Source organism: Balaenoptera acutorostrata, chromosome 11 (genome assembly GCF_949987535.1).
Source record: "Balaenoptera acutorostrata chromosome 11, mBalAcu1.1, whole genome shotgun sequence".
Taxonomy (NCBI): Eukaryota; Metazoa; Chordata; class Mammalia; order Artiodactyla; family Balaenopteridae; genus Balaenoptera; species Balaenoptera acutorostrata.
Genome location: NC_080074.1, coordinates 101,137,591 through 101,162,934, shown reverse-complemented (window position 1 = coordinate 101,162,934; position 25,344 = coordinate 101,137,591). Strand labels below are relative to the sequence as shown.

The following is a 25,344-nucleotide window of genomic DNA, read 5'->3' as shown; positions in this document are numbered from 1 at the left end:
TTATGCAACAACATTTATTAAGTACCTGCCTACTTGCTCCAAGCAGGATACTGGGCTAGACCCTGAGAATCCATAAATGAACAAGACTCAACCCTGACCACAACGAGCTCAGTCTAGTTGGGGACGCAGACACAAATGAACAGGAAAGTAAAATGCAGCATCTGCACTTCCGTGGATGTTATGGTGTGCTATGGGAGTCCACAGGATAGGGAAGTGGTCACGTCTGGGCAAGACAAGATGGGGCAGAAGCCTGCACAGAAGTAATGGTATCTGAGCAGGAGTCTAAAGGATGCATAGGAGTTCTCCAGCAGATGGTGGGAGAAGCTTCCAGGCTACGGAAATAGCTTGAGCAAATCCACAGAGTTCCAAAGGACAGGGATGCAGGGCAGAGGCGCTGGGGTGTGTCTCCGTGGGGGCACGGGGTCGTGAGGCTGGAAGAGTCCTGGGACTCCCGACTGGGAATGGCCAAGTCTTTACTACACTGGGCTGTTCCAGCCCCTGCCCTGGGAGTCAGGGAAAGGGAATTGCCTAGCAACTAACCAAGGGGGCTTTTGGGTGGGGTTCCCCACCCAAGTTCAAGAAGAGGAGCAAATGTCTGTGTCCCTGGAAAGCAGCGTGGAGGGCCATTCTAGGGCTGAATCCAGTCATCTTTGAGCAGGAAACCGTGCATGCCTTTGTGTGCCCTTGTTTGTGTTTTGTTCTGGTTGTCAGTTGTTTCCTAGGAAAGTTCTTTGTCAAAGATCCAAGTTTGGCTTGGCTGATCCAAGGGAAAAGAGGACTTGTCTGCACTCGGGTGGGGAAACCAGAGTGTTCTTGAGGCAGGACCAGCGGGTAGAGGGCAGGAGCCAAGGCCATGCTGCCCGTGGTTCTCCAGACAATTTCCTCAGCCCCCTATCCAGCCTGCTTCCCTGCCCCACAGCACAGGCAGCTGGGCAGCTCCGAGAGGCAGCCCCAAACATTCTCTAGTCCTGCCGAGGCTGGTCCCCTCCCGCCGAGGGAAGTGCCTGCCTCGGGGAGGGGACGCCGTCCTTCCCCTCAGGGCTCCCCCGGAGCGTGGGCAGAGGAGCTGGCCTCCGTGGGGCCTGATGGAGCCAGGCGGAGGCCCAGGGTGGCATAGGCAGGCGGAGGGGCTGACAAGGCCAGGGAGGTGGCAGGGCCCAGCGGGGATGAGGATGGGGAGGCGGGGTGGGGGCAGAAACGGGAGGGGAGGGAGGAGGCTGGAGTGGAGGCCACCTCCTGGGCACCCCTGCGCCCTCGGCCTGGGGACCAGTATTGACTCTGGAACCTCCGGAGCAGCATGAGGAATGTGATGGCCAGGAGGTCAAAGATGAGCTCGGCCACCTCCACCACAGACAGCACGGAGGAGCCGAACCACAGGCTCCACTGGCTGCCCAGGTTAGACAGGAGGGTGACTGTCTGTACGGGAGAGAGGCACACCGACCACTCAGCAGAGGAACCCTGCCCTCCCGCCCGTAGGCCCTCGGCCACCCGGCTCAGCCTCTCCCGCTCCCTGGGCCCCTGGCCTCTGCTCGCCTCCCCTGGGAGCACGTGGCCACTGGTTGGTTTCTTCCAGGGAAAGCTGAGAACCAGGCCACCACGGGGACGGCTGAAACCCAGACCTGTCTCAGGGGCCTTCTCCCCATCATCCGGCAACCCCTGCCCCAGAGACTTCACCCCCAGCGAGCATCCCCCTTCCAACCTTCTAATCCTCACCCTTGCCCTATCCCCTTTCCACCTTCGAGGCCCAAACCCTCTGGCCCACACAGGCCATCCCTTGTGTTTATACGACAGCCACCCCGCTAAGATCCCCAAGAGAATCCCAGCCTCAGTGAGGCAGGACGCACCGTGACAGAGGGAGACTCAGAGTTGGTTTTGTAGTTCAGCTCCTTGAAGAAGATGTTGAGTTTGGCAACCCCATCTCTTTGGAGTGGGGGAGAGGGTGGGAAGAAACGGCAGAGGGTTAACTTCTCTGCCGCTCAAAAACACCCCCTCCAATCAACCGTATCAATGATCCCTCTTCCCAGGTCTGTTTTCCCTCCAAAAAATTCCTTTCCCGGGGCCGGAACCAGGGTAGGACTGACCTCTTGTTCTTGATGGTGTAATTGTTCTGTCGGGACAGCATCTTGAAGACCCAGTCCTGGGAAAGGATTGGGGTGTCAATGGGGTCACCCCAGAGTCTTCAGGCTTACGGGGATGGTGTGGGGTCATACACACCCATAAACATATGCCCAGAAGACCACAATGTTACACACACACACACACTTTACCTGGGATGTCACCGAGGGCCATCGTGAGTAACCGGCAGAGAGCTTGTAGGTGGTCACACTGGGGATGGAGAAGGCGCTCAGTGATGGGGGTGAGGCTCTCCCACTCAAAGCTGGGCTGAGGACCCTGTATTCTACCCAGCCAAGCAGCCAGCTGCCCACCCTGCACTCCAGGGGGGGTGGAGTGGGGAAGCTCACCTGCATGGCTTCCGGCACTTGGTGAAACAGCCCAGGCGGTCTGAGGAGAAGGCGTCCTGGAGCTTATAGTAGCAGTAGCCTGTGGGTGCAGAGACGTGCTCATTTCCCTAGGCCCCCTCAACCTTCTCCACCCCACACCCAAGAGGTCTCCCAAGATCCCTGGCGCCCACTTCACAAGAGTGTTACGTAGCGTTACAGTGATGCCTCCTGAGTGGCAGCACCAGAAAATGTTTAAGAAATTAAGCTAAGTCCAATAAAAAATAAAAACAACGAGGGTACACCTCTGTAAAGATGCACAGGATATGGACAAACATTTAAAAGTCAAAGAAGGAAATGGGAACAATTTTTGTGTAAGAATAATGAGACACAACGAGATACCCCTTCACACCAGCTAGGATGGCTATAATGGAAAAAGACAATAACAAGTGTTGGTGAGGATGTGGAGAAACTGGAACTCATCACTCACTGCTGGGAATGTAAAATGGTACCACCGTCGTGGAAAACAGTCTGGCGGTTCCTCAAAAGGTTAAACATAGAACTTCTCTATGCACCAGCAATTCCACACCCAAGAGAATTGAAAACTCAACACAAAACTTGTACACAAATGTTCACAGCAGCATTATTCACAATAGCCAAAAAATGGAAACAACCCAAAGGTCCATCAACTGATGAATGGATAAACAAGATGTGGTCCATCCATACAATGAATATTATTCAGCCATAAAAAGGAATGAAGTACTGGTATATGCTACAAAGTGGATGAACCTTGAAAACATTAGGCTAATGAAAAGAAGCCAATCACAAAGGATCACATATTGTGATATAAGAAATGTCCAACACAGGCAAATCTTATGGTAGATAGTAAGTAGATTAGTGGTTATGAGGGGCGTGGGACAGTGGAGGCAGTGAGAGAGCCTGTGGTCGCAGGGAAAGGGGAGATGGAGAGGGCTAATGGGTACATAGTTTCTTTTTGGAGTGATGAAAAGGTTCTAAATTGATTGTGATGATTGATACATAGCTCTATGACTGTGCTAAAAACTGAAAGTATACTAAAGTTCCACTGTACACTTTCACTGGGTGAGTTATCCGGGAAATGAATTACCTCAATAAAGCTGTTACCAAGAAAAAAAATAATGGGACCATGAATTCGCACTTCACCCCTATTTCCCAAGTTCTAAGTAAGGTTATTTTGTCATTCTTGCTACTTTTAGTCACCGGTCCAGAAGTCCTTCTTCATTTCTGACCCAAATCTCTCTGTCTACCAGGGTTTATATTATTAATTACATAATTAATCTTTAATTAGGAAGAGTGGGAAGCAGCTAGGCCCTTTTCTCTGGGAGTAAGCCATCCTCAGGAAACTCAACAGACTGTGTTTTCAGCCAAGTTCCTCTCCCTCAATCTCACAGCTTCTCAGCAAACAGCAATGCTATTTTTCTCTCGCAGATCTTTTTCAAATGCACAACCACTTAGCAATCACTGTTTGGGGGTCGGGGGAGCAATGGGCAGAGTCCGTGCTCTGCGTGTCCTGGGACATCGCGTCTTCCCTCAGGAACCTCAGCTTGTTCATCTGAGAAAGAAGCCCGTCAGGCCAGACGCCCTCTGAGCTTCCCTCCAGCTCTGATGCGCTGTCATGCTCTAAGGCCAGAGGGCCAGGAATCGGAAGGCCGGAAGGCCGACTGCAGAGCACAGGCAGGGGGAAAGCTGAGCGCAGCAGAGCCGGGAAAGAAAGTAGGCACAAAGATGAACACAGCAGAGCCAAGACAGAAGCAGCACGCAACTCTAGGGTCTGCTGTACCCCTGCCATGTCCCCTCGGAGGGGTCAGCTGTGCCAGGTAAGGGCATGTGCACAGGGACGCCCGCCCTCTATTTTCTAGTCTCTTGGGGATTTTCTTTCTCTCTAAGCACAGCTTCCCTGCTGAAAAACTCAGCTGTAGAAAAAAGGAAAAGGGATTGGTCGGCTCCTAGACCAGGGTCAGGAGGAGAATCTAGTGCCCTCCAGATTCTTTTGATTGTGCCCTCCTGTAGGTAAAACACTCCTCCATAAGCCATTCCAATCTATGTATTGGGTTTCTAAATGACATACCCACTCCTACTGAACTGATACATTACGTACATTATAAAACATACATAAAATGGAAGATGTTAGGGAATGAGGCAGGTGCACATAACTTCTAGTATTTTCTTCCTGCCCCCAGTGCTGCCTCGCCAGTGCCCAGCACCGCCAGGCTGGTGCCCTGGGGAGTGAGCCGGGAAGCTACAGTCAGAGCGCAGAACCCGGGGGAGATCTTCTTCATGTGCTCTTTCTTCCTTTTTGCTGCGAGTTATTTTTAAATGGGGCCATCCCATTATAAACACACGGAAGCCAAAACGGAGAGAGAGAGAAACTGTGAGGGAGGAACAGAGACAGAGGAGTAAGACAGAGAGTGAGAGGAAAACGGAGAGGGGGAGCATCGAAGGGCCGGAACACAGGAGTCGGCAGGTTCTCCTGCCGGAGACCGTGGGAGCCAGAAGCCACAGCCAGGGCACTGAGGGTGCAGGGGCTCAAGTGGGGTGTGGGGCCGGGCCTCCCGCAGTCTCACCCCAGGAATTATGCTTCCTGTAGTCACAGAACTCCACACCCCTGGGCGGCGGGTAGAAGATGTAGGCACAGCCACACTCCCTGATCATGTTCACCTGGAAGCAGGAGTGGATACACACCTGCAGGAGGGGAGAATGAACGGGGAGGGGGTCAGGGCTGCCCTCCGCGACGCAGCTCCAAACGGCAGGGGAGGGGAGCACAAACCAGTCCCTGCAATGCACCTCCAGCCCTCTCTCCACCCGTCCCCATCACCCATCACACACACCCTGTGGCTTTGGCTGACCTGCACGGCAGGCCTGGGGAGATGGTCGCCATAGAAACAGGCTGAGCCTCACCTGCTGCGTGTACTTGGTACCGTAAAGGTTCTCCACTGGGACATCGCTGCCATTCTTGGTGCAGTCGCCATAGTCACCCCCAAGTCTTGCCACGGCTTCCTGCGGACGCAGAGACATGGAGAAGTCAGAGGTCAGAGGTCAGACCTCTGGTGGTCAAGGCCTCTTCCTGGCCTCTGTCTTCCCTCAGTCCCAGGCTGTATGTCCTACCTTACCTCCTCTCCTATCTGCCTCGCCATTTCAAAACACACGCCCGCGACTACTTCCAAGGACACTGGGCCCGGAGCATCCCCTGGAACCCCAAGCATGCCCCGCACCCCTTCTCGGTGCTCTCGCCCGAGGTTCATCCCCCCAGATCCCTACTTCCTGACGCCCACTCGGCCGGGCCCCTCACCCCTGAAGACCTCCACGCGCTCGAGGCTCACCCTGCGCGACCTCTTCCAGTTCTCTGGCTGTCACCCCCCAGGCCCTCTCCCCGCCCCTCATCTGAGGCTCTCATCCCAGGCCTCCCAGTCAGCCTCCTTGCCTTACTCATGCTGATGGAGGTCTCCATACCAGGCCGCAGGTTAAAGCCTCCATCATCCATAAAGGCGGGCTCATCCTGCCCGTGTACCATCACCCTGGCCCCGGTCACCGTGGACAGCAGCGGGATGAAGTCATTCTGCTCTGTACGCAGCGTCAGGGACAGACCTGGGGGGTGCGGAGGGAACAGAGTGAGGGGGGTCTGGGAGAAGCATCAGGGGGTGGAAACGCACCCTCCCACCCACCCACCCTGCCTAGTCTCTAAGCCTCCAAGGGCAGCAAGTTCAGGAAGACCTGCACATGGATTTGGCAACCCCTGAGCTGGATTCGGGGTTGGGATGAGGGGCAGCGGAAGGCAGGACTGGGACAGGATTCCTACCACACCTGGAATGCACCACGTGATGCCCACGGGGGAGAAAAAACAAAGAGGACTTTTCCAGGATACAGGTGGGCATGCTGCAGTGAGGCCCCGAGCATCACTAGGACACGGGCTCAAGGTGGGTAAATGTGGGTGAACAGGGCGGGGGAGGGGCTGGGGCCGAGGGCAGGGATGGTGCACCGTTGTTGACCCCAGAAATGGAGGACATCCAGAGGTTGGAGCTGTTCTTGTCATTGAAAGTGTAGCAGTTCCCGTACATCGGGTGGTGGAAGTGGGAGTAATTCCTATGCAGGAGAGAGAGAGAGAGGGGGGTCAGAGGGGAAAGTGCAGAGGGTCAGGGAGAGCAAGACTTTCAGAGCCCTTTGTTTCCTGAGCACCTACTATGTGCCAACACAGTGCTGGGAGCCTTGCCCACAAGCCCTCAGTCACTCCAATGGGCATCATCCCTACTTCACAGAAGAGGACGCACGGGCTCGGAGAGATCAAGCAGCTGCCCAAGGTCACACAAGCAGCAAGGATGAGACGGGACCCAAACCCAGACCAGCTATCTTCCAGCCCAGGCTCCTTCCACCAGGCCAGCTGACCTCACTGGCCCTGTGACCCTCCCGTCACTGTGCTGCAGTATGAACCCCTGCAGCGTCCCTAGCTTCTCGCGTGTCTAACTCTTAGTCCCCCATTTGGATTATAACCTCCTTGAGGACAGGGACCACGTCTCATTCGAGTCCGAATCGTCTCTGGGGTAATGGTGTGGATCTCGGCACACTGGAGATATCGGGGATGGTTAACAACTAGCTGACAAATGAATGGAAGGGAAGGGGGGTCCGGGGGGAGGAGCGTGAGACCAGTGGGCACAAAGCTTCAAGGAGGAAGGTCAGATCCGAGGGCGGGAACGGGGCCTCTCACATCAGCATGCCTCCCACTGGTAGGTCCAAAGCTGGGCTGGGACAGGTTTGGGAACAGAGAGAAAGGAATCACAGATTTGTGTTGCAACAGGAACACGATTTGACAGCAAGTCACAGGTCCCCCAACAGGGAGGCTGTGCGGGGCTGCAGCCAGAGCCCACACGGGAACAGAGGGGATCTGTGTTCTAACGACCCTGCCCTCTGGGAGCCAGTGAGGGGAGCAGGGAGAAGAGGGGGACGAGGCTTTGGGCCGAGAGAGGCAGAGGAGGAAGGAAGAAAAGTAGGAGAGGGAAGAAGGCTGGACGGATATCAGGAGTGGGGCGCTAGCTGGACGGCCTTGAGCAGCCATTTTTCCCTAAGCTTACTCTCCTCATCTGTAAAACGAGGAGATGGAACTAGATGATCTGGAATGCTCCATCGGCCTTGAAGAGCAAAGGCTCAGGGGTGTGAAGTACTGGTGCACATTCTGGGAAGGGCTAGGAAGTCAGCATTTCCAGAACAAAGGCTTCCCTCAGGGAGGGAGGAAGGAAGAAGCGGCCAGTCCTGCAAGGCCTGTGAGCCCTGCTCAGAGGAGAGGGACAGGGACAGAGTGGCAGATGCACACCACGGGCTGTTTGCAGCAGGTGGAATCAACAGAGTAGACAGAGCACCATGGATCGTTCTTAAACTCATAGAACTTAGTTTAAAAAAAAAAAAGTGACATGAGATACATAACACAATGCCATTTATGTCCACATTACATACATACTTGGTAAAAACACATACAAAGAGAAACACAGTAAGCACATTATGAGAATATATATATGAGAAGCAGTATAACGTGATGGTGAAGAGCACAGACTCCAGAACAAAACAACTTGTACTTGAATCCGAGCTCTAACAAGTGTTAGCTGGAGGACCAGCCCAGGTACTTGATCTCTTTGTGCTGCAGTTTCCTCATCTGTAAAATGGGGATAATCATACTACTTACTTCACAGGGATACTGGGAGGATTAAATTACACTCAGAACGGTGCTTAGCACTCAGTAAGAGCTATATAAATTTGCTATTAAGAGTAGAGGGATTCAGGGACTTCCCTGGTGGCACAGTGGTGAAGAATCCACTTGCCAATGCAGGGGACACGGGTTCGAGCCCTGGTTCGGGAAGATCCCACATGCCACGGAGCAACTAAGCCCATGTGCCACAACTACTGAGCCTGCACTCTAGAGCCCACGAGCCACAACTACTGAGCCTGCGTGCCACAACTACTGAAGCCCGCGCGCCTAGAGCCCGTGCTCCGCAACAAGAGAAGCCACCGCAACGATAAGTAGCCCCCGCTCGCCACAACTAGAGAAAGCCTGCGCGCAGCAATGAAGACCTAACACAGCCAAAAATAAATAAATAAATACATACATACATTAAAAAAAAAAAAAAGAGTATAGGGATTCAGGGACTTCCCTGGTGGTTCAGTGGGTAAGACTCCATGCTCCCCACGCAGGGGCCCGTTGTTTGATCATTGGTAGGGGAGCTAAGATCCCACATGCCTCGTGGCCAAAAAACCAAAACATAAAACAGAAGCAATATTGTAACAAATTCAATAAAGACTTTTAAAATGGTCCACATAAAAAAAAACCCATAATAAATAAATGAATAGATAAATGAATAAATAAATGAATAAATAAATAAATAAAAGAATATAGGGATTCAGGGGAATTCCCTGGTGGTCCAGTAGTTAGGACTCCACGCTTCCACTGCCGAGGGCGCCGGTTCAATCCCTGGTTGGGGAACTAAGATCCCACAAGCCACGTGACATAGCCAAAAAAAAAAAAAAAGAGTATGGGGGGCTTCCCTGGCGGCAAAGTGGTCAAGAATCCACCTGCCAATGCAGGGGACACGGGTTCAATCCCTGGTCCGGGAAGATCCCACATGCCGCAGAGCAGCTAAGCCCGTGCGCCACAACTACTGAGCCTGCGCTCTAGAGCCCATGAGCCACAACTACTGAGTCCTCGTGCCACAACTACTGAAGCCCGCAGACCTAGAGCCCGTGCTCCACTACAAGAGAAGCCACCACAATGAGAAGCCCGCGCGCCGCAACAAAGAGTAGTCCCCGCTCGCCACAACTAGAGAAAGCCTGCGCGCAGCAACGAAGACCCAACACAGCCAAAAATAAAATAAATAAAATAAATTAATTTAAAAAAAAGAGTATAGGGATTCGTTAAGACATCTAAAGTCAAAAGGACAGATATAACGAGGGGAGGCTGGGGAGAATTTGCAACACTCACACACCGCTGGTGGGAATGCAAAACAGCGCAGCTACTTGGACAACAGTCTGGCAATTCCTCTAAATGTTAAATATAGACTTACTATGTGACCCGGTAATTCCACTCCTAGGTATCTACCTAAGAGAAATGAAAATATACATCCATACAAAAACGTGTACAAGAATGCTCATAGCAGCATTATTCATAATAGCCAAACGTCCATCCACTGAAGAAGAGATAAACAAAATGTGGCTTATGCATACAATGGAAAACTAGTTAGTCAGAAAAAAGGCAGGAACTGGGGGGGGGATTCCCTGGCGGTCCAGTGGTTAGGGCTACGTGCTTCCACTGCAGGGGGCACCAGTTTGATTCCTGGTTGGTGAACTAAGATCCCACATGGCTCTCGACATGGGCAAAAAAAAAGGCATGAATTACTGATAACACTGCAACATGGATGAACCTTGAAAACATGATGCTAAGTGAAAGAAGCCGGTCACAGAAGACCACATATTGTGTGATTCCATTTATATGAAATGTCCCCAGTAGGCAATCCATAGAGACAGAAAGTAGATTAGTGGTTGCCAAGGCTTGGAGGAGGGGAAGGAACAGGGAGTGAGGAAAATATTCTATAATTAGATAGTGGTAATAGTTGCACAATTCTGTGAATATACTAAAAACAAATGAAATGTAGCCATTAAAAGGATGAATTTTGTGGTATGCGAATTATATCTCAATAAAGCTGGGGGTTTTTTGATACTTATTTTTTTATTTTCTTATTTAGGCTGCGCTGGGTCTTAGCTGTGGCTCGCAGGATCTTTTAGTTGCGGCATGCACGTGGGATCTAGTTCCCCAACCAGGGATCGAAACAGGGCCCCTTGCATTGGGCGCGCGGAGTCTTACCCACTGGACCACCAGAGAAGTCCCTCAGTAAAGCTGTTATTAAAGAAAAGATTATAGAGAGAGGGGAAAGGGTGTTGGATACGGGGGAGGGGAGGACTGAGAAAGCCATGATAGAGAGCTTGAACTCAATTCCGAAGGCCAGAGAGACACTGAAGGATTTTAAACAGGCCTGACTGGAATAGTTAAGTACAGTGAAGTGCAGGCAGAACCCTGAAGTATTAAAGCTTCCTGTAGTCGCAGAATAAAGGGAGGATTGAGAGGCAGAGAGACAAATTAGGAGGGTTATAATAACCCCGGTGAGAAATGATGAGGCTCTGAACTGAGGAAGCGACCTAAGCGTCAAGCCTGAGATGAACGATGGACTTTCCATTGATGGGGAGGCAGCAGCCTGGGGCAGGCAAAGTGAGAGGGTGACAGAGCAAGTCGGTGGCAGGTGTGGGCTGACCCAGGCTCAGGTGCTGGTCTCACTTCCCCAGTGGCAGCTTCTGTCCTCAAACAAACACAGAAACGAGAGACAGGAACAAAGGTGTGCGCTGGGCAGACTGTGTGCTCCAGGTGAGGGGTGGTGGCAGAAGCAGGTGACACGTGGCCCTAGTGACAAAAAAGGGCAGGGGTCCCTGTAGAGTGGAGATGCTGCCTGAACACCCTTCCTCAGCCAGGCAGAGGCAGGGAGATGGTGTCTGAACACTGAGGAATAGGGAGGGGAAGGCGGGGGTAGGAGGGGCCAGAGGCTACAGAAGGGGACCTCCTTTTACCCCTAGCCTCTCCCAGCCCTCAGAGAGCTGGCAGCTGCCATGACCTCTTTGCAAGGACATTATGACAGGAGATGTGACTAAAAGAATGCCTGGCGAGCAATGCAGTAGAGTGGGGAGGACCCTTGGCTCAAGCTGGCCTGGTGGCCTAGGGCAAGTCACTTCGTCTGTGTGAGTGTCACTTCACAGGAGTAATGAGACCCACCACTCACTGCAGTGTGTAAAGTGCCCTCAACTCGTCATCTCTTGCACTTGGAGATAGATGTTATCATCATCTTCATCACTTAAGAAAAAGTGCCAAGGGACTTCCTTGGAGGTCTAGCGGTTAAGACTCTGAACTTCCACTGCAGGGGGAGTGGATTCAATCCTTGGTCAGTGAACTAAGATCCAGCATGCCACAGGGTGTGGCCAAAAAAAAAAAAGAAAGAAAGAAAGAAAGAAAAAAAAAAGAAGAAAAAGAAAGAAAAAGTGCCAAAAGGGCAAGGAGTTTTCTTCTTCTTCTTTGACGTATCCCAAGTGCCTACAACAGTGACTGCCACATAGCCCAGACAGCCAAAAATATTTGTTCAATGAACATTGAATGAATCTCATTTCCCCCACTTTACAAAGAAATAGGCTCCGAAGAGTGATGTGAAATGCTCAGAGTCACCTGGCCTGGAAGAAACAGAGCCAGAGCAGGAACTGAGGGTTAGTCCCTGACTCAGTCCATGCTGTGTCCACTACACCACTACTGCCGCGTCATCTGAGCAAGTGGGGCAGGGGACCAGATGACCTTCCAGGCACTCTGGAGTTTGATGCTAGTGAGAAAGAGGCCTTAGAAAAATGGGGAACCACGCTTCCAGCCCTTGGTTTCTCAAAGCCGGACCTCAACCCCAGCCTTCCCAGGGCATCCATTTGAGGCTGCTTCACTCAGACCCAGCCCTGCAGGGAGCAGCAGAAATCCTGCAGGACAATTCCTGGGGCAGAGGTTTGGACCTGAAGTCAATGCTTCTCCCTCCTCCCCACCTGCAGGCATTTATTTAGTCAACCAGCATTCCGGGGTGCTGGCCATGCTGGGCCTCAGGCTGGCGCAGGGAAGGAGACCCCGTGGGGAGCACGAAGCCAGGCCGCAGGGACAGACTCACGCCTCATTGCAGGAGGCCTGGTTGAAGCGGCAGGCGAAGATGAATTTGCCCAGCGCGTCCTCCTCCAGCGATGGAGAGGTGTCCTGCCGTCTGGACAGAATGTTGATGTAGTGGAAGCGGTACCACTCCCTCACTGCATCCACCCCTGATGAGTACGTCTGGTAGAAGCAGTCTGATTTGTTCTGGTTGCACTAGACACGGGAGACCAGAGAGTCAGAGGACCAGCAGCAAGGGTAAGCAGGACGGGGCCAAGGTCAAGGAATGGATAGTCTGGGGTCCTGACGACCGATAGACAGGGGTGGGGAGCCAGGAGTGGGAAGAAACAGAAGCCCCGAGAAGAGCAGACCCGGAGAGCAGGGGATTAATGGAGGACACCACACCTCGGGGTGCTGCACACACCTCGGGGTCATTTATGCAGCCTCCGAGGAGGGTGGAGCAAGGATTCTTCTCCCCATTTCACAGATGGTAAGACTGAGGAATCAAGTGGTTCGTCCCAGCAGCCGAGCGGGGACTGGAACCCCCGTCTCCGGGTACCATGCTCCGCTCTCACTAAAGGGGCCTCTCTTTCTTCTCTCTCTGCTTCTCTCCCATTTATTTTTAAAGTTTCCTTGTTACTGTCTCCCTATTCTCTGTCTTAGGCCGGCGGAGCCCCAGTGCCCCATCACACTGGAGGGTCCCAACTGAGTCCCACTGGGGGGGATTGGAATTCAGAAAGTGCATTTTCCGCAGTAGATCTGACTTCCCACCCCATAAACGCTCCCACAGAGGCCCCCAGCGAGGAGCCTCCACAAGCTGGCGCCCAGAGAGATGCCATTTAATTTTATTTTTCAAACCATATTTAAGTATTTACCTTATTCATTTTACCAGCAAGCGGACTGGGCCCGCCTTGTATCGCTGGCAGCGGAGGCGGGTAGGAAAAAGGGGCGGAGCGGAGTCCCGGGCTCTGGCTGAACCAGAGGGGCGGGGCGAGTGGGCGGGGCCTTACCAGTTGGAAGCCGATCTTCCAGTCCTTCCTGTTCACCTGCGGGTTATTATCCCTCAGGCTGGAGCCGGATCGGCGGACTCTGCTGGCGGCGTGGGGCGGAGCCGGGACCGGCAGGCGCTGCAGGGGGTGCGGCAGGGACTCCCGCAGGTCGCGGCGGCCGCGGGCGTGGGCCACGAGGGTGTTGGAGGAGTTGTACTTGTACAGGTCGAAGAGCGTCTGCTCTGTGATGCGGTCCAGCTCCTCCAGCTCCTCTTTAATTTCCGTGTACCTGGGAGGGGCGATGGCAGAGGGTCGGACTAGGAGCCGGCGGCCTCGCGACAATCCCCGGCCCCCCTGGGCCTCAGTTTCCCTGTCTGTAACCCGAGAGGCCGGTTCCTCCCGGAGAAGCCTGAGGGGAATAGCTCTGGGGTCTCCCAGGCTATCTCGGGGGCGAGGGGGCGTGCAGACAGGTGTGTCCGCGGAATAATAGGAGGCGACAGTGAGCTCCGGCGGTGACGGCGTTTATTGCCGCATGTTTATCGTGAGGGAGAGGCGGGAGGCGCTCTCCTCCCACCTAGCTCTGGCCTGGAAGGGAACCCGGAACCTGTCTGCCCCTTCCCAGGGCAGGAGGGGGGTGGGCGGCCTGGGCCCAGACACTCCAGGGACCCGCGGTGCGCGCGCCATCCCGCCCCATTCCCCCGCCCCTTCCCGCCCCGGCGAGGGTAGCTTTTGGGTCCGTCTGCCACCTGACCCTTTCTAAATCTGGGGTTCTCAACTGCACTTCTAGAATCTTCCAAGGAACTTAAAAAATGCCAATGCCAATGCTGCATACGCCGCGCCCCCTCCTGCCCACCGTACACCAGAGGAGACTCAGTTTTAATGAGTTTCGGGTGGGGCCCAAACACTGTAAGTTAAACACTGTCCAGTATAAATCCTCACATTCCTTCTTCTCAATACAAGGCCTATATTCTGCATCACGAAAGTCCAGAGTAGCACGGCCTTAGGGATAGAATCTACCAAAACAAAACAAACACTTAGAACACCTAGAAATTAAACGAGGTTGCAAGATACAAAGCCAATGTACAAAAATTAATTGTATTTCTACAAACTAGCAACAAATATTTGGAAAATGAAATCAAATACAACTCCATATTAAACAGCATAAACAACATCAAACACTGGGAATAAATCTAATGAAAGAAGTGCAAGACCTGTACACTGAAAATCCTGCTGAAACAAACCACCAAGACCAAAATTAAAGGAGTTGCAGATGTTCATGGATCAGAAACTCATGAGGGGGACTTCCCTGGTGGCTCAATGGTTAAGAATCCGCCTGCCAATGCAGGGGACACGGGTTCGAGGCCTGGTCTGAGAAGATCCCACATGCCACGGAGCAACTAAGCCCATGCACCACAACTACTGAGCCCACGCTCTAGAGCCTGCAAGCCACAACTACTGAGCCCATGTGCCACAACTACTGAAGCCTGTGCGCCTAGACCCCGTGCTCCCTAACAACAGAAGCCACCGCAATGAGAGACCCACACACCCCAATGAAGAGTAGCCGCCACACGCCACAACTAGAGAAAGCCCGCGTGCAGCAACGAAGACCCAACACAGCCAAAAATAAATAAATAAATATTTTAAAAAAAAGAAATAGAAAAAGAAACTCATGAGGTCCCCCAGATTGCTCTCTAGATTCAACTCAAGTGTCTATCAAAATTTCAGCAGACATTTTGGAAGAAATTCACAGGCTGATTCTAAGATTGATATGGAAATGCAAAGACCCTAGAATGGCCAAAACAATTTTGGAAAAGAAGAGCCAAGTTAGAGGACTTATTCTACCTGAGTTTAAGACTATAAAGCCACAGTAATCAAAACAGTGTAGTGCTAATGTAAGGATAAACGAAAGATCAATGGCACAGAATAGAGTCCAGAAATATAATCACACATATATGGTCAACTGATTTTTGACCAAAGTACCAGTTCAACTCAATGGCGAAAATAATTTTTTTAAAACAGATGGTGCTGGAACAACTGGATACTGTATGAAAAAAAGAAAGAAAGAAAAAAAAAAAAAAGAACCTCAACCTCTACCTTAGTCCATATACAAAAATTAAGTCAAGCTGGATCATAGACCTAAACAAAAAATTCAGAACCATAAAGACTATAGAAGAAAATATAGAAGATATCTTCATGACCTTGGGGTGGGCAAAATTCCTTGGAATAAAGAATATCTATGGACTTCCCTGGTGGCACAGTGGATAGGACTTCTCGCTCCCAATGTATCAGGCCTGGGTTCCGTCCCTGGTCAGGGAACTAGATCCCACATGTATGCCACAACTAAGGAGCCCACATGCCACAACTAAGACCCGGTGCAACCAAATAAATATTTTAAAAAATATATCTAAAGGAGAAATCCTGAAATATAAAAACTTCTTATGAATCAACAAGAAAAAGACAAATTGTTTTAAAAATGAACCCCCAAAATATACAAATGGTCACTAAACACATGAAAAGGTGCTCAAGATAATTAGTCCTCAAGTAAATGCAAATGAAATCCATAATGAGGTACCATTTAACATCCATTAGGCTAAAAGTAAGAGACTGACAACATCAAATGTTGGTGAGAATGTGGAGCATCTGGAATTGCTGCTGCTGGGAGTTTAAAATGGTACCACCAGTTTGGAGGACAGTTTGGTAGTTTCTTATAAACTTAAATCTACATCTACCTTATAACCCTCTGGATGTTTCACCCAATTCCACTTCTAGCTATCTGCCCAAGAGCAATGAAAACCTAAAGACTTGTATGTGAACGTTCATAGCAGCTTTATTCATAATAGTCAAAAACTTGAAAGAACCCACATGTCCATCAACACTGCTCAGCAGTAAAAAGGGACTGATACAGAAAAAAAACCCAAGCAAAAACAAACAAAAAACCACATGAAAGAATTTCAGAAACATGAAGTTGAGCCAAATAAGCTAGACACACATACAAGAAAATTCATAGTGTGTGATTCCGTTTATATGAAGTCTAAGAACAGAAGAAACTAACTGATGGTGGTAGAAGTCAGAAGATGATAGTGGGAGAGGAATTGACTACAAAGGGTCACCAGCTAATGGAAATGTTCAATATCAATATCTTGATTGCCAAGCCTCAAAGAGCACCTAAGATGTGTGCATTTTACTGTATGTAAATTTGCCTCAGTTAAAGAAAAAGTGAACCATCAGTGCAGGGCTTCGATCACCAGAGTCAGATTTGTTGGGATCGGGTGGGGCCCAAACAAGGTGGTTTTTGCAAGAGTCCCAGGAGGCCCTAGTGTGCAGCCACAACAATCACTGCCTAGTCCACGTCCTCACAGCATTCCTCCACTATCTCCCTCATAAAAGTCCAGCCGGCTGTCCCGCATCCTCTCATAGGAGAAAATGTAGCTCAGGTGGAAGGTGTGTGTTTGACATTCTGAGATTTGTTTGTTACTGGTCATTAAAAGAACAGCAGTAGGGCTTCCCTGGTGGCGCAGTGGTTGAGAGTCTGCCTGCTGATGCAGGGGACACGGGTTCGGGCCCTGGTCTGGGAGGATCCCACGTGCCACGGAGCGACTAGGCCCGTGAGCCACAACTACTGAGCCTGCGCGTCTGGAACCTGTGCTCCCCAACAAGAGAGGCCACGATAGTGAGAGGCCCGCGCACCGCGATGAAGAGTGGCCCCCGCTTGCCACAACTAGAGAAAGCCCTCGCACAGAAATGAAGACCCAACACAGCCAAAAATAAATAAATAAATAAATAAATAAATAAAAGATTACTATTAAAAAAAAAAAAAAGAACAGCAGTTAAAGGGAACATTACAGGAACTGAGATCTAATCAGCTTTCCATGCTCATTTCCTAGCCTCACCACTTTCTAGATGGTTAGCCTTGGAGAAGTTACTTTGGAGAAGTTACTTTATCTTCTCTGTGCTTCTGTTTCATCATCTGTAAAATGGGAGTACCTGCTGCATAGTGTGGTTATAAGGATTAAATGAGTTAATGAAAAGTACTGAGGAAAATACCTGGCAGAGTGGGTACTGTATAACCGCGGCTGTTGTTTTTATAATCATGACTGTTCTTTTTTTTTTTAGCCAATTTCTTTTTTTTTTTTTTTTTTACGGACTTTTTTTTTTTTTTTTTTTTTTTTAATTAGAAGACTATCCTTTATTTATTTATTTATTTTTGCTGTGTTGGGTCTTCGGTTCGTGCGAGGGCTTTCTCCAGTTGCGGCAAGCGGGGACCACTCTTCATTGCGGTGTGGGGACCGCTCTTCATCGCAGTGCGCGGGCCTCTCTCCATCGCGGCCCCTCCCGTTGCGGGGCACAGGCTCCAGACGCGCAGGCTCAGCAATTGTGGCTCACGGGCCCAGCTGCTCCGTGGCATGTGGGATCTTCCCAGACCAGGGCTCGAACCCGTGTCCCCTGCATTAGCAGGCAGATTCTCAACCACTGCGCCACCAGGGAAGCCCCATGACTGTTCTTTAATGCGGACGATAATAGTAACCTATTGTTGAAGCAGAGAAAGCTAAGGAGACAGAGGAGCACTGCCTGCCACTCACCTGCCCTGTGACTTTGTGATCTTAACAAAAGTGGAGCCTAAGACCAGATTCCAATTCTGACTCGTCCACCTAGCAGCTGGGTGACCTTTGCAAAGCCTTCAGGGTCTCAGAGCCTCCGTCTTGTCCTCTGACTCTGGGCTGACAGTTCCCTCCTTATCCAGCAAGCTTGTGATGAAGATCAGATCGCGATAGTGGACTTGGCAAACTGCAGCACGGTCAGGTGCACCTGAACTGATGGCCATCGGGCAAAGACGAAGATGTCTTTAGAGTTTCTCCAAAGAGACAGAACCAGGACCGGAGGGTAGAAGTGACGATGAGGTAAGCTGCAGCTTTACCTAGGGAAGAACTTTCCAGCAACAGCTGCTACAGAGGTAGTAAGGTTCCTGACGTGAAGGAGTCCATCCCTGGGAGGGGGTTGGGAGAGTGTCAGGTCTAAGAGTCTGGGCTTTCTGTCCCTGCCAATGCAGAGCCTTCTTTCCAGATCCTGTGTGAGTGCAGGGTCTACCCCCGACCAGGGTCAGGGACGGATGGCCTGGCTCAGAGCCTTCCCCTACCTCAATGCAGCTCTTTGGGGCACTGCCCTTCTCCTCACTGCCATGCCCCCTGCTCTGCCATCTCTGGGAAGGAAGATTCCATGACCTTCTTTGCTGTCTAAGAATGCCAAGCTCTTCCTTAGAATCAGCCTCAATCCCTCCGAGGACTGGATGAAAAATATGTTCTTGGGCTTTGTTTGCCATGGATGTGGATATGCCTGGCCCTGTCTCTGGGGTGAAGAAAGCCCTTTGTTAACCAGAAAGGAGGGGATTGCTGTAGCTGACCTTTCGCATTGGATTCTCAGCACCTCCTTGCTTAGCACGAAGGTCTTCAGCCTTGTCCCCTTTTCTGGCAGTTATAGAACAGCCCAGAACCACCCTCCCCCTTCTTCCTCCCCCTCTGCTGGCCACGCTCAGCTGCCTGCAGGTGGGCATCTGGTCACGATTTCCACCTCCTCCCTGCTTCCCCTGTCCAAGTCACCCATCTTGCCTCTGCCTCTAGTACCCATGCCAGCCAGCAGCGTGGGTCACACTCAGGTTACCATCCACCCCCACCGGGCTGCATCAACCTATCCACCCTTCCCTGCCTCTCTCCTGGAACACGAACCAATAGCCTGGATCCTTCCCTCCTCCCTCCTCCCTCCTCCCTCCGGACTCCTGCTGCTCTTCCCCACAGACTCCCACCAGCCCCCCAAGCCTGGATGCCTTTGCCTGGCTCCTCCTTAAAGTGCAATGGGAGAAAGAGCTTTGAGATCCAACACACTTGGTTTGTGACCAAGCTGCTGACCTAGGATGCACTGGCTCCTATGTTGGGGGGAGGGAGGGGGCGGGGGGGGATTTTTGAACCTCAGTTTCACCACCGGTTCCCTGTGTGAACTTGGGCAAGTTACTTAACCTCTCTGGGCCTCAGTTTCCTCAGCTATAAAATGGGAGTAATACTGGTATCTACATTAGAGGTCTGTTGTGAAGATTAAATCATTTAATTAATAGAAAATTTTCATTTGTTTGTACTATTAAGTACTATATTAAGTACTGTATGTGTTAGCCATTATGGTTGTTATTTTTTTTATTATTTGCTGTTTGACCCTGCTCAGTTACTTCACCTCCACTTCCCCATCTGCAAAACTGGAAATAATAATGCCCATCTCCATGGACTTGTCAGGATTAAATGAGGTAGTGCTCCTAAAGCACCCAGTGCAGGATCAAGCACATAGTAGATGCTCAATACCCTTGTCCGGCTTTGAGGAGCCTTCCCTGACTCCCCTCCCTTCCAGGGTGCTGTGTTCTCTCCCCACTAAGTCGTGCAGGAGGGATTTTGTTCCTGTGTGGACACCTGCCTCCCAGCCTGCAGGCCCCAGAGGCTGGGGCTCTGGTTTTCACAGCCCCCTGGGGGCTTTTTCCACTACTGTTCAGGGCCCTGCTCCCTGCAGAACCTTGGAAAATATGCAGGCCTCAACAGATTCACCCCTGCCCTGTCCATCTCTCACCCACATCTTTCAACCGCAAGTATTTTATTGAGAGCTTAGGCCTCACGCCTGCCTGCCCTCCCCTCCGCCACTGCCCCAGGGGATGAGGGTGGGGGAAGAGGGGGGAAAGATTAGGGCAGAGGAGCACCGAGGTTGGGAAGAAGAGAAGCAAAGTCACAGGGACCAGGGGAAGAGAAAGAAGGCTGAGAAGGGGAACAAAACAAGCTCAGAAAAGAGATGTAACATCTGAGCGGAGATTCCATTTATTCCACGTGCACATCTTGGGTGTTAAGAAGAGGCAGGATTTGCGATCAGGCAAACAGGGTGAGTCACAGTGGAGTCACTGTCTCTGTGACCTTGTGCCTTATCTCTCTCTGCCTCAGTTACCTCAAGTGTAAAACAGGGATGATAACAGTACCTGCCTCGTAGGATGGTTGGGAGAATTAAAGGAAGTGCCTGTGGGGTACTTAGCTGTGTCTGGTGCGTGAGGCAGCTTCTTAGTAACTGGCCTCTTACCCTGGACCTTATAAGGGGGTTAATCAGTGAAATGGCCCGGCGATGTTTCTCTGTAGGACAGGAGGTCCCAATCCTTATTAGTTCATGACACACCTTTGGACACAACAGAATATACCACCTCCAGTGTGTGACCAATCCCAGTCACCCACAATCGCATGCACACCCCGTTTGTTTGCGCACACACACATTCCTGAGATCACACACATGTGCACTCGTAAATCTTACACTCCTTGAAGACAGAGACTATACCTCACGATTTTTATTGTACCTATCACAGTGAGCTGAAGTTATTTGTTTATATGCCTGTCTCTTCCATCTTATCTTTCAAATACCTAGCAGAGTACCTGGCCCTCGGCAACAACTGCAGGAATTAGTGGTGAACCCATTTGCCGGGTGCCTAGCCTCGTGTCTGGCCTGCCTCGGGTGTCCCAAGGTGTGGCAGAACTGAGTGAATACACAGAAAATGTGGGTGTGTGTAAACACCCAGCCCTGCCCTCCTGTCTTCTCTATGGTCACCTCCACCCGCTCTGGCTTCCGGACTGAAAATTGGCAAAGAACAGTGATGAAACCCAAAACTTCAGGACACACCCAAGTACGTAAAAGTCAGTCACCTGGGCAGGTGGACTGTACAGCCCAGTAGGGTCACCTGAGCCTCTGGGGAAACAGCGTGACCAGGGCTGTCCTGTTCTCCTGGCTCTGTGACTCTCCAAGCCCCCGCCTCCGGGCTCACGGAATGCTTTGCCACCACCCGCCACTTTGCTTTCTCCAAAACAAACGCCCCTTCTCAACCAAGACCACCATACCAGGGCCCAGCCCCTGCCAGCTGCCACCGCCCACCCCACCGCACCTGCAATGGCCCTACTGCAGAACCTCCATCAGATTCATCGCCTGACGCGGAGGAGGGGCTGATCCCTAGCCTGCCCTTCTGGACTTCTCAGCATCTTGACCTCATCAGCACTCCCTCCCACTTGCGGGAGGATGAAGGGCCGGAGGAGGAAGTTGTCGGTGCCCCAAGCCTGCTCTGGAGAAGCCTCGGGCACTAGGAAGGCGTCACTGGGCAGAGCGAAGGCCAGCCCATCAGGTTGGGGACTCCCTGTCCTGCCCAAAGGGAGGTCCGTCTCGGGACAGGAGTGTCGTCTCCTACCTCTGGGTCTGAGCATCTGCCTGCCCAGTGGGCACCCCTGTACCCTCTGAACCCCCCTCCCAGGCTCGGAGAAGCGGTGGAAGGAGACCGACCTGTAGGGATTGAGGGTGCAGACGGTGACAGCGGGGAAGACGAGCTTCTCCGAGTTGAGGTTGATGTTGAGGCTGACGGGGTAGCTGAAGTACTCTCCGAAGAGCAGGCCGAACTGCCAGTACATCATGCCGAAGGTGCAGAGCCAGAGCACGGCCCAGAAGGCCGTCTTCATGCGGTTGTGCTGCGAGCACACCAGGCGGATGGCGCCGTGGATGGTCGTGTTGTTGCAGAAGAACTGGAAGAGCTCCCGGTAGGAGTGGTGGAACTCCAGCAGGGCCTCCTCCTCCTCCGTGGGCGGCGGGGGGGCCGCAGGTTCGGGGCCCGGCTCAGGCTCCTCACGCTTGTCTCCCTTCATGAGCCCTTGGGTGGGTCGGGGAGGACGAGGGGCAGGACTGAGTCCTGGGTTCTGGGTGTCTCCAGCATCATCTCGGGGCCATGCCCTCAGCCCACCCTCAGCCCACCTTCTCCCTCTCTCACCCGCCCCCCTCCCCAGGAGCCAGCTGACCTGCAGGAGTCGGGGCCAGAAGAGCTGAAGCCTCCCTGGAGTGACCTCTCTGCTTCCCCGATAAGGCCACCTTTTGCTTTCTGTCCTAGAATCTCCCCTTCTGTCTCCACTGCAGTCTCTGGCCCGCTGAGTCAATCCCTTTCTTTGGTCTTCTTCCTCCGGCGTCTGTGTCTTAGCCTCTCTCTGTCCCTGTCTCTGCCTTCTGCTTCTCTTTGGGTGTCTCTCGGCTCCCTTCCTTGCCTGTCTCCTCTCCGGGCGCCAGCCTCTCTGGTCCTGCCCCCCTTCCTTTTCCTCCCCTCCCTCCGGTCTCTGGCCCTGACCTTGGGCCGTGGCCTGACTGCCTCTCGGCCCCGGGGACTGCAGGGCTCCAAGAGGCCTGGGCTGCCTCCTGCTCCCCACTCCCAGGCTGTGGCTGGACTGGGACTGCTTCCTTTCCAGTTGGATCTGGCAGCCCGGCCTCTCCTCCCCCTCACCTGACAGGTGCAGCAGCCCGGCCCCGGCCCCGGGAGCCCGCCCGCCCGCCAGGGATGGAAGCGACAGAAGCCTCATTAGCATCTCAATTAAAGGTGAGCCGGGCAGGGGGAGGGGCAGAGGAGGAGCCGGAGCTGAGAGCTCTCCAGCGGGAGGAGGGCGCCTGAGGGCAGGTGACCGGAAGCACGGGGACAGGGAAGGCGAGAGGTGGCGGGAGAAGAGTCGGGGCCTCGGAGTGGCGGGGAGCTGGCAGGCAGGGAGACCAGGAGACAGAATGGCAGGGGAGGGTCAGAGGTCTCGAACCAGGAGAAGGATCCTGAACACAAAGCCGGGAGGGCAAAGCATGGGAAAGAGGGCAAGTTAGGACGAGTGAGACTAAGGCGGGGAGACCAGGAGAACAGGGAAGGCAGGAGCAGGGAGGTGGATGGACCAGGAGAGGGTGAGGGACTGGGAGGGAGGGACAGAGGAGAGGCAGAGAAGGGGGGTGAGGAGGAGGGAGCCAGCCCCCAAAGGAGCCCCTCCCCTGAAGGAGAGCAGGAGGGCCCCCCTGCGTGGGCTTCCAGGAGCCAGGGCCCCTCCCGGGGGAGTCCCTCCAGAGGTACCCCTGGGTCAGCCTCACCCCCGGGCCTTGGAGAGGAAGGAGAAGGGGTGTCTGCAACCTCCGTCCCTGCTCACTAAGGTGGGAGCCCCTCCGGCCCCACCTGGCACCAGGCACAGAGCTCCTTTCTCCCTGTCCGAGCTGGGCCAGCCTCTTCCCTCATGACTCCTCACCAGCACCCCTACCTTGTCCAGCCCAGGGAGGGGCCCAGGTGGGGCTGGGGGCTGGGCGGGGCCCTGGGACATTCTGTTCTTTTTTACATCACTGGCTGCCAGGCCAGGAATGTGTAATGTCCCCAGTTGTGGTCACGGGGTTGCAGGAATGTGTGCTCGGTGAAGGGGCCAGGCAGCGCACTTGGGCAGAACCCCGGAGCCCAGGGAGCTCAGGGACAGGGGGCACCGAGCAGACAGGGAGGGATGTGGGCCGTGCAGGGAGATGCGGAGGAAGAGGCTGGGCCTGGCCCAAGGCCGCACCAGCCCTGGAAGGAAGGAAAAGCTCAATGTGGGGCTGTGTTTTTCCTCCAAAGTCTCTGCCCCAAGCAACCGAGCAAGAGAATAGTGAAGCGCCAAGTGAAGAGGGAAGGCATCAGAGAATGAGGCCCAAAAAAGAGGGCCCAGGAGGCACAGAGACCAAACCACACAGCCAGGTGAGAGGTCTGCCGCTGTGTCCCTGCAGGAGGCGTCCACTGCCTTCTCCCGCCTGCCCCGGGACCCAGCCTGAGCACTGATGTAGCTGGGTGGGAGAGGACAGGCCCCGACAGCATAAGACAAGGATCCTAGTGACAGCTGCGGAGGCCAAGTGCCTAGCTAGCCTGGCGGCGGGGAGGGAGGGAGAGGCACTCACCCAGGGGGAAGGCTTCCCGGAGAAGATGGCATCTCTGCTGGGTCTTGCAGAACAAGAGGGCTCAGGGTACAGCCCTGTCTGCGCCTGTCTCCTGTGGCCTCTTAAAGTGAGAGCTGCTGTCGACCAGGATTCCAAACGCGCCCCATTGCTTCCCTGACACGTATAGGGGACAACTCCCCTCGGAAGGGAAAGGCTGGCTTTTTCTTTATTTTCCAGATGAAGAAACTGCCCTCCGCAAAGATAAGCCCGTTTTCTGTGGACACAAAACCAAACAGCAGTAGAGTGAAGAACAAGAGGCGAATTCTCCTTCGGCAGGGCGGTGTCTGCTTAGGGCTTTTGCCACACACCCCAAGAGAGACCAGCCACAGACTCTTGGGGATTTGGGGCTCCCCTGCACCTGGTTTTGAACACCAGGAAGGTTCACACACTCCCACAGAGAGTCCGCGGATTGACCAGCCATCAGGGTCCGGGATTATCTCCCAGGCTCCGTGAGAAGCTCTCGCTACCGTCCCCGCCTTCCCAAGGGACATCCTACCTACAGGTGGGGTACGCAGCACCCTGCTCGTCCCATCTCAGAGGTTCAGAGAGGCACATTCCTGCCTTTTCTATTTGCCGGCTGGTGCCTGAAATCCAACCACTGGCCCAAGGCCTCACAGCAAATAGTTTCCGTTTTCCTCTCAAGGTCTGGGTGAGCAGGATGGAGAGGCCTGGCCTGGGCTGAGCCGGAGAGCAAGCGCAGTGTCCCTGCAGCACCTGCCAGGGTGCCGTAGCTTAGAGACAGCAGCATTCCAGATCTGGATCGGGCCAGAGCAAGCTTGTTGTTGTGAAAAAAACAGAAATCTGAGACCTGCACTTGTGTCATGGCTCTGTTTTAAATATTATCTTTTAAGGTGCAGAAAAAAATACCTGAACATGTTTTTTTTTCACAACACAATTTTCCAACAACACGGAGGTTTACAGGACAATAAAAGTCTCCCTCTGTCCCATTCCTTTCCCACCCCTTGGCCCAGGAGAGCCACTGTCATTTGTGTCCATCTGTATCTTTTTTGGGTGCTTTTATAGACTTACATGTATTTTTTAAAAACAAGATATATAGTTTTTTTCCATAAATGGGACCATGGTCTAGGCATTATTCTATGACTTCCATGTTGGCTTTTAAACTATGTGCCTTAGAAAATGATAGTTTCTCCTGGGAAAAACCACAGTGGAAAAGAACATTAAAAAAAAAAAAAAAGAATGTAAAAAAAACACAAAATGACACTTTACCACTCTGGGCCACCGGGCTCTCAATGAAAGGGAGGGGGTGGGGTTGTAAGGCAGCCCAGATGGTCACCAAAGCCCTTTCCAGCTGGCTCTGCATCTAGCCCCTTGCTTAATGCATCAGGGAACTGAGGTCCCAGAAGCAAAGTGACTTGCCCACATCACCCTGGGAGTTGGGGGT

At 52.7% G+C, this 25,344-nt stretch overlaps 1 protein-coding gene across 2 annotated transcripts; it reads right to left on the bottom strand.

Moving 5' to 3' along the window:
• Positions 1–9: 9 nt before the first annotated feature.
• SCNN1A (sodium channel epithelial 1 subunit alpha) lies at positions 10–24,728 on the bottom strand. 2 transcript variants are annotated; one of them, XM_057557669.1, is made up of 14 exons: positions 24,439–24,728; positions 23,904–24,156; positions 21,486–21,846; positions 13,176–13,443; positions 12,191–12,381; positions 6,454–6,557; positions 5,899–6,062; positions 5,376–5,474; positions 5,042–5,159; positions 2,463–2,541; positions 2,268–2,325; positions 2,082–2,137; positions 1,845–1,920; positions 10–1,416 (listed from the first exon to the last, which is right to left on the bottom strand). In XM_057557669.1, the coding sequence occupies exons 3-14, from the start codon at positions 21,839–21,841 to the stop codon at positions 1,036–1,038; spliced, it is 1,950 nt and encodes a 649-aa protein (XP_057413652.1). In that variant the 5' UTR covers positions 21,842–21,846; positions 23,904–24,156; positions 24,439–24,728; the 3' UTR covers positions 10–1,035. The 2 variants fall into 2 exon arrangements, with proteins under 2 accessions (XP_057413652.1, XP_057413651.1); XM_057557668.1 differs by lacking the exons at positions 23,904–24,156; positions 24,439–24,728 and adding an exon at positions 21,992–22,074.
• Between the last annotated feature and the right edge of the window lie 616 nt (positions 24,729–25,344).

Coding starts and splice junctions, on each gene's coding strand:
- SCNN1A (XM_057557669.1), bottom strand. CDS start 21,841: ATGAAGGGAGACAAGCGTGAGGAGCCTGAGCCGGGCCCCGAACCTGCG. Junction 5,160..5,375: donor GTACCAAGTACACGCAGCAG/GTGAGGCTCAGC, acceptor CCCCTCCTGCAG/GTGTGTATCCACTCCTGCTT. Junction 1,417..1,844: donor CTGAGTCTCCCTCTGTCACG/GTGCGTCCTGCC, acceptor TCTCCCGTACAG/ACAGTCACCCTCCTGTCTAA.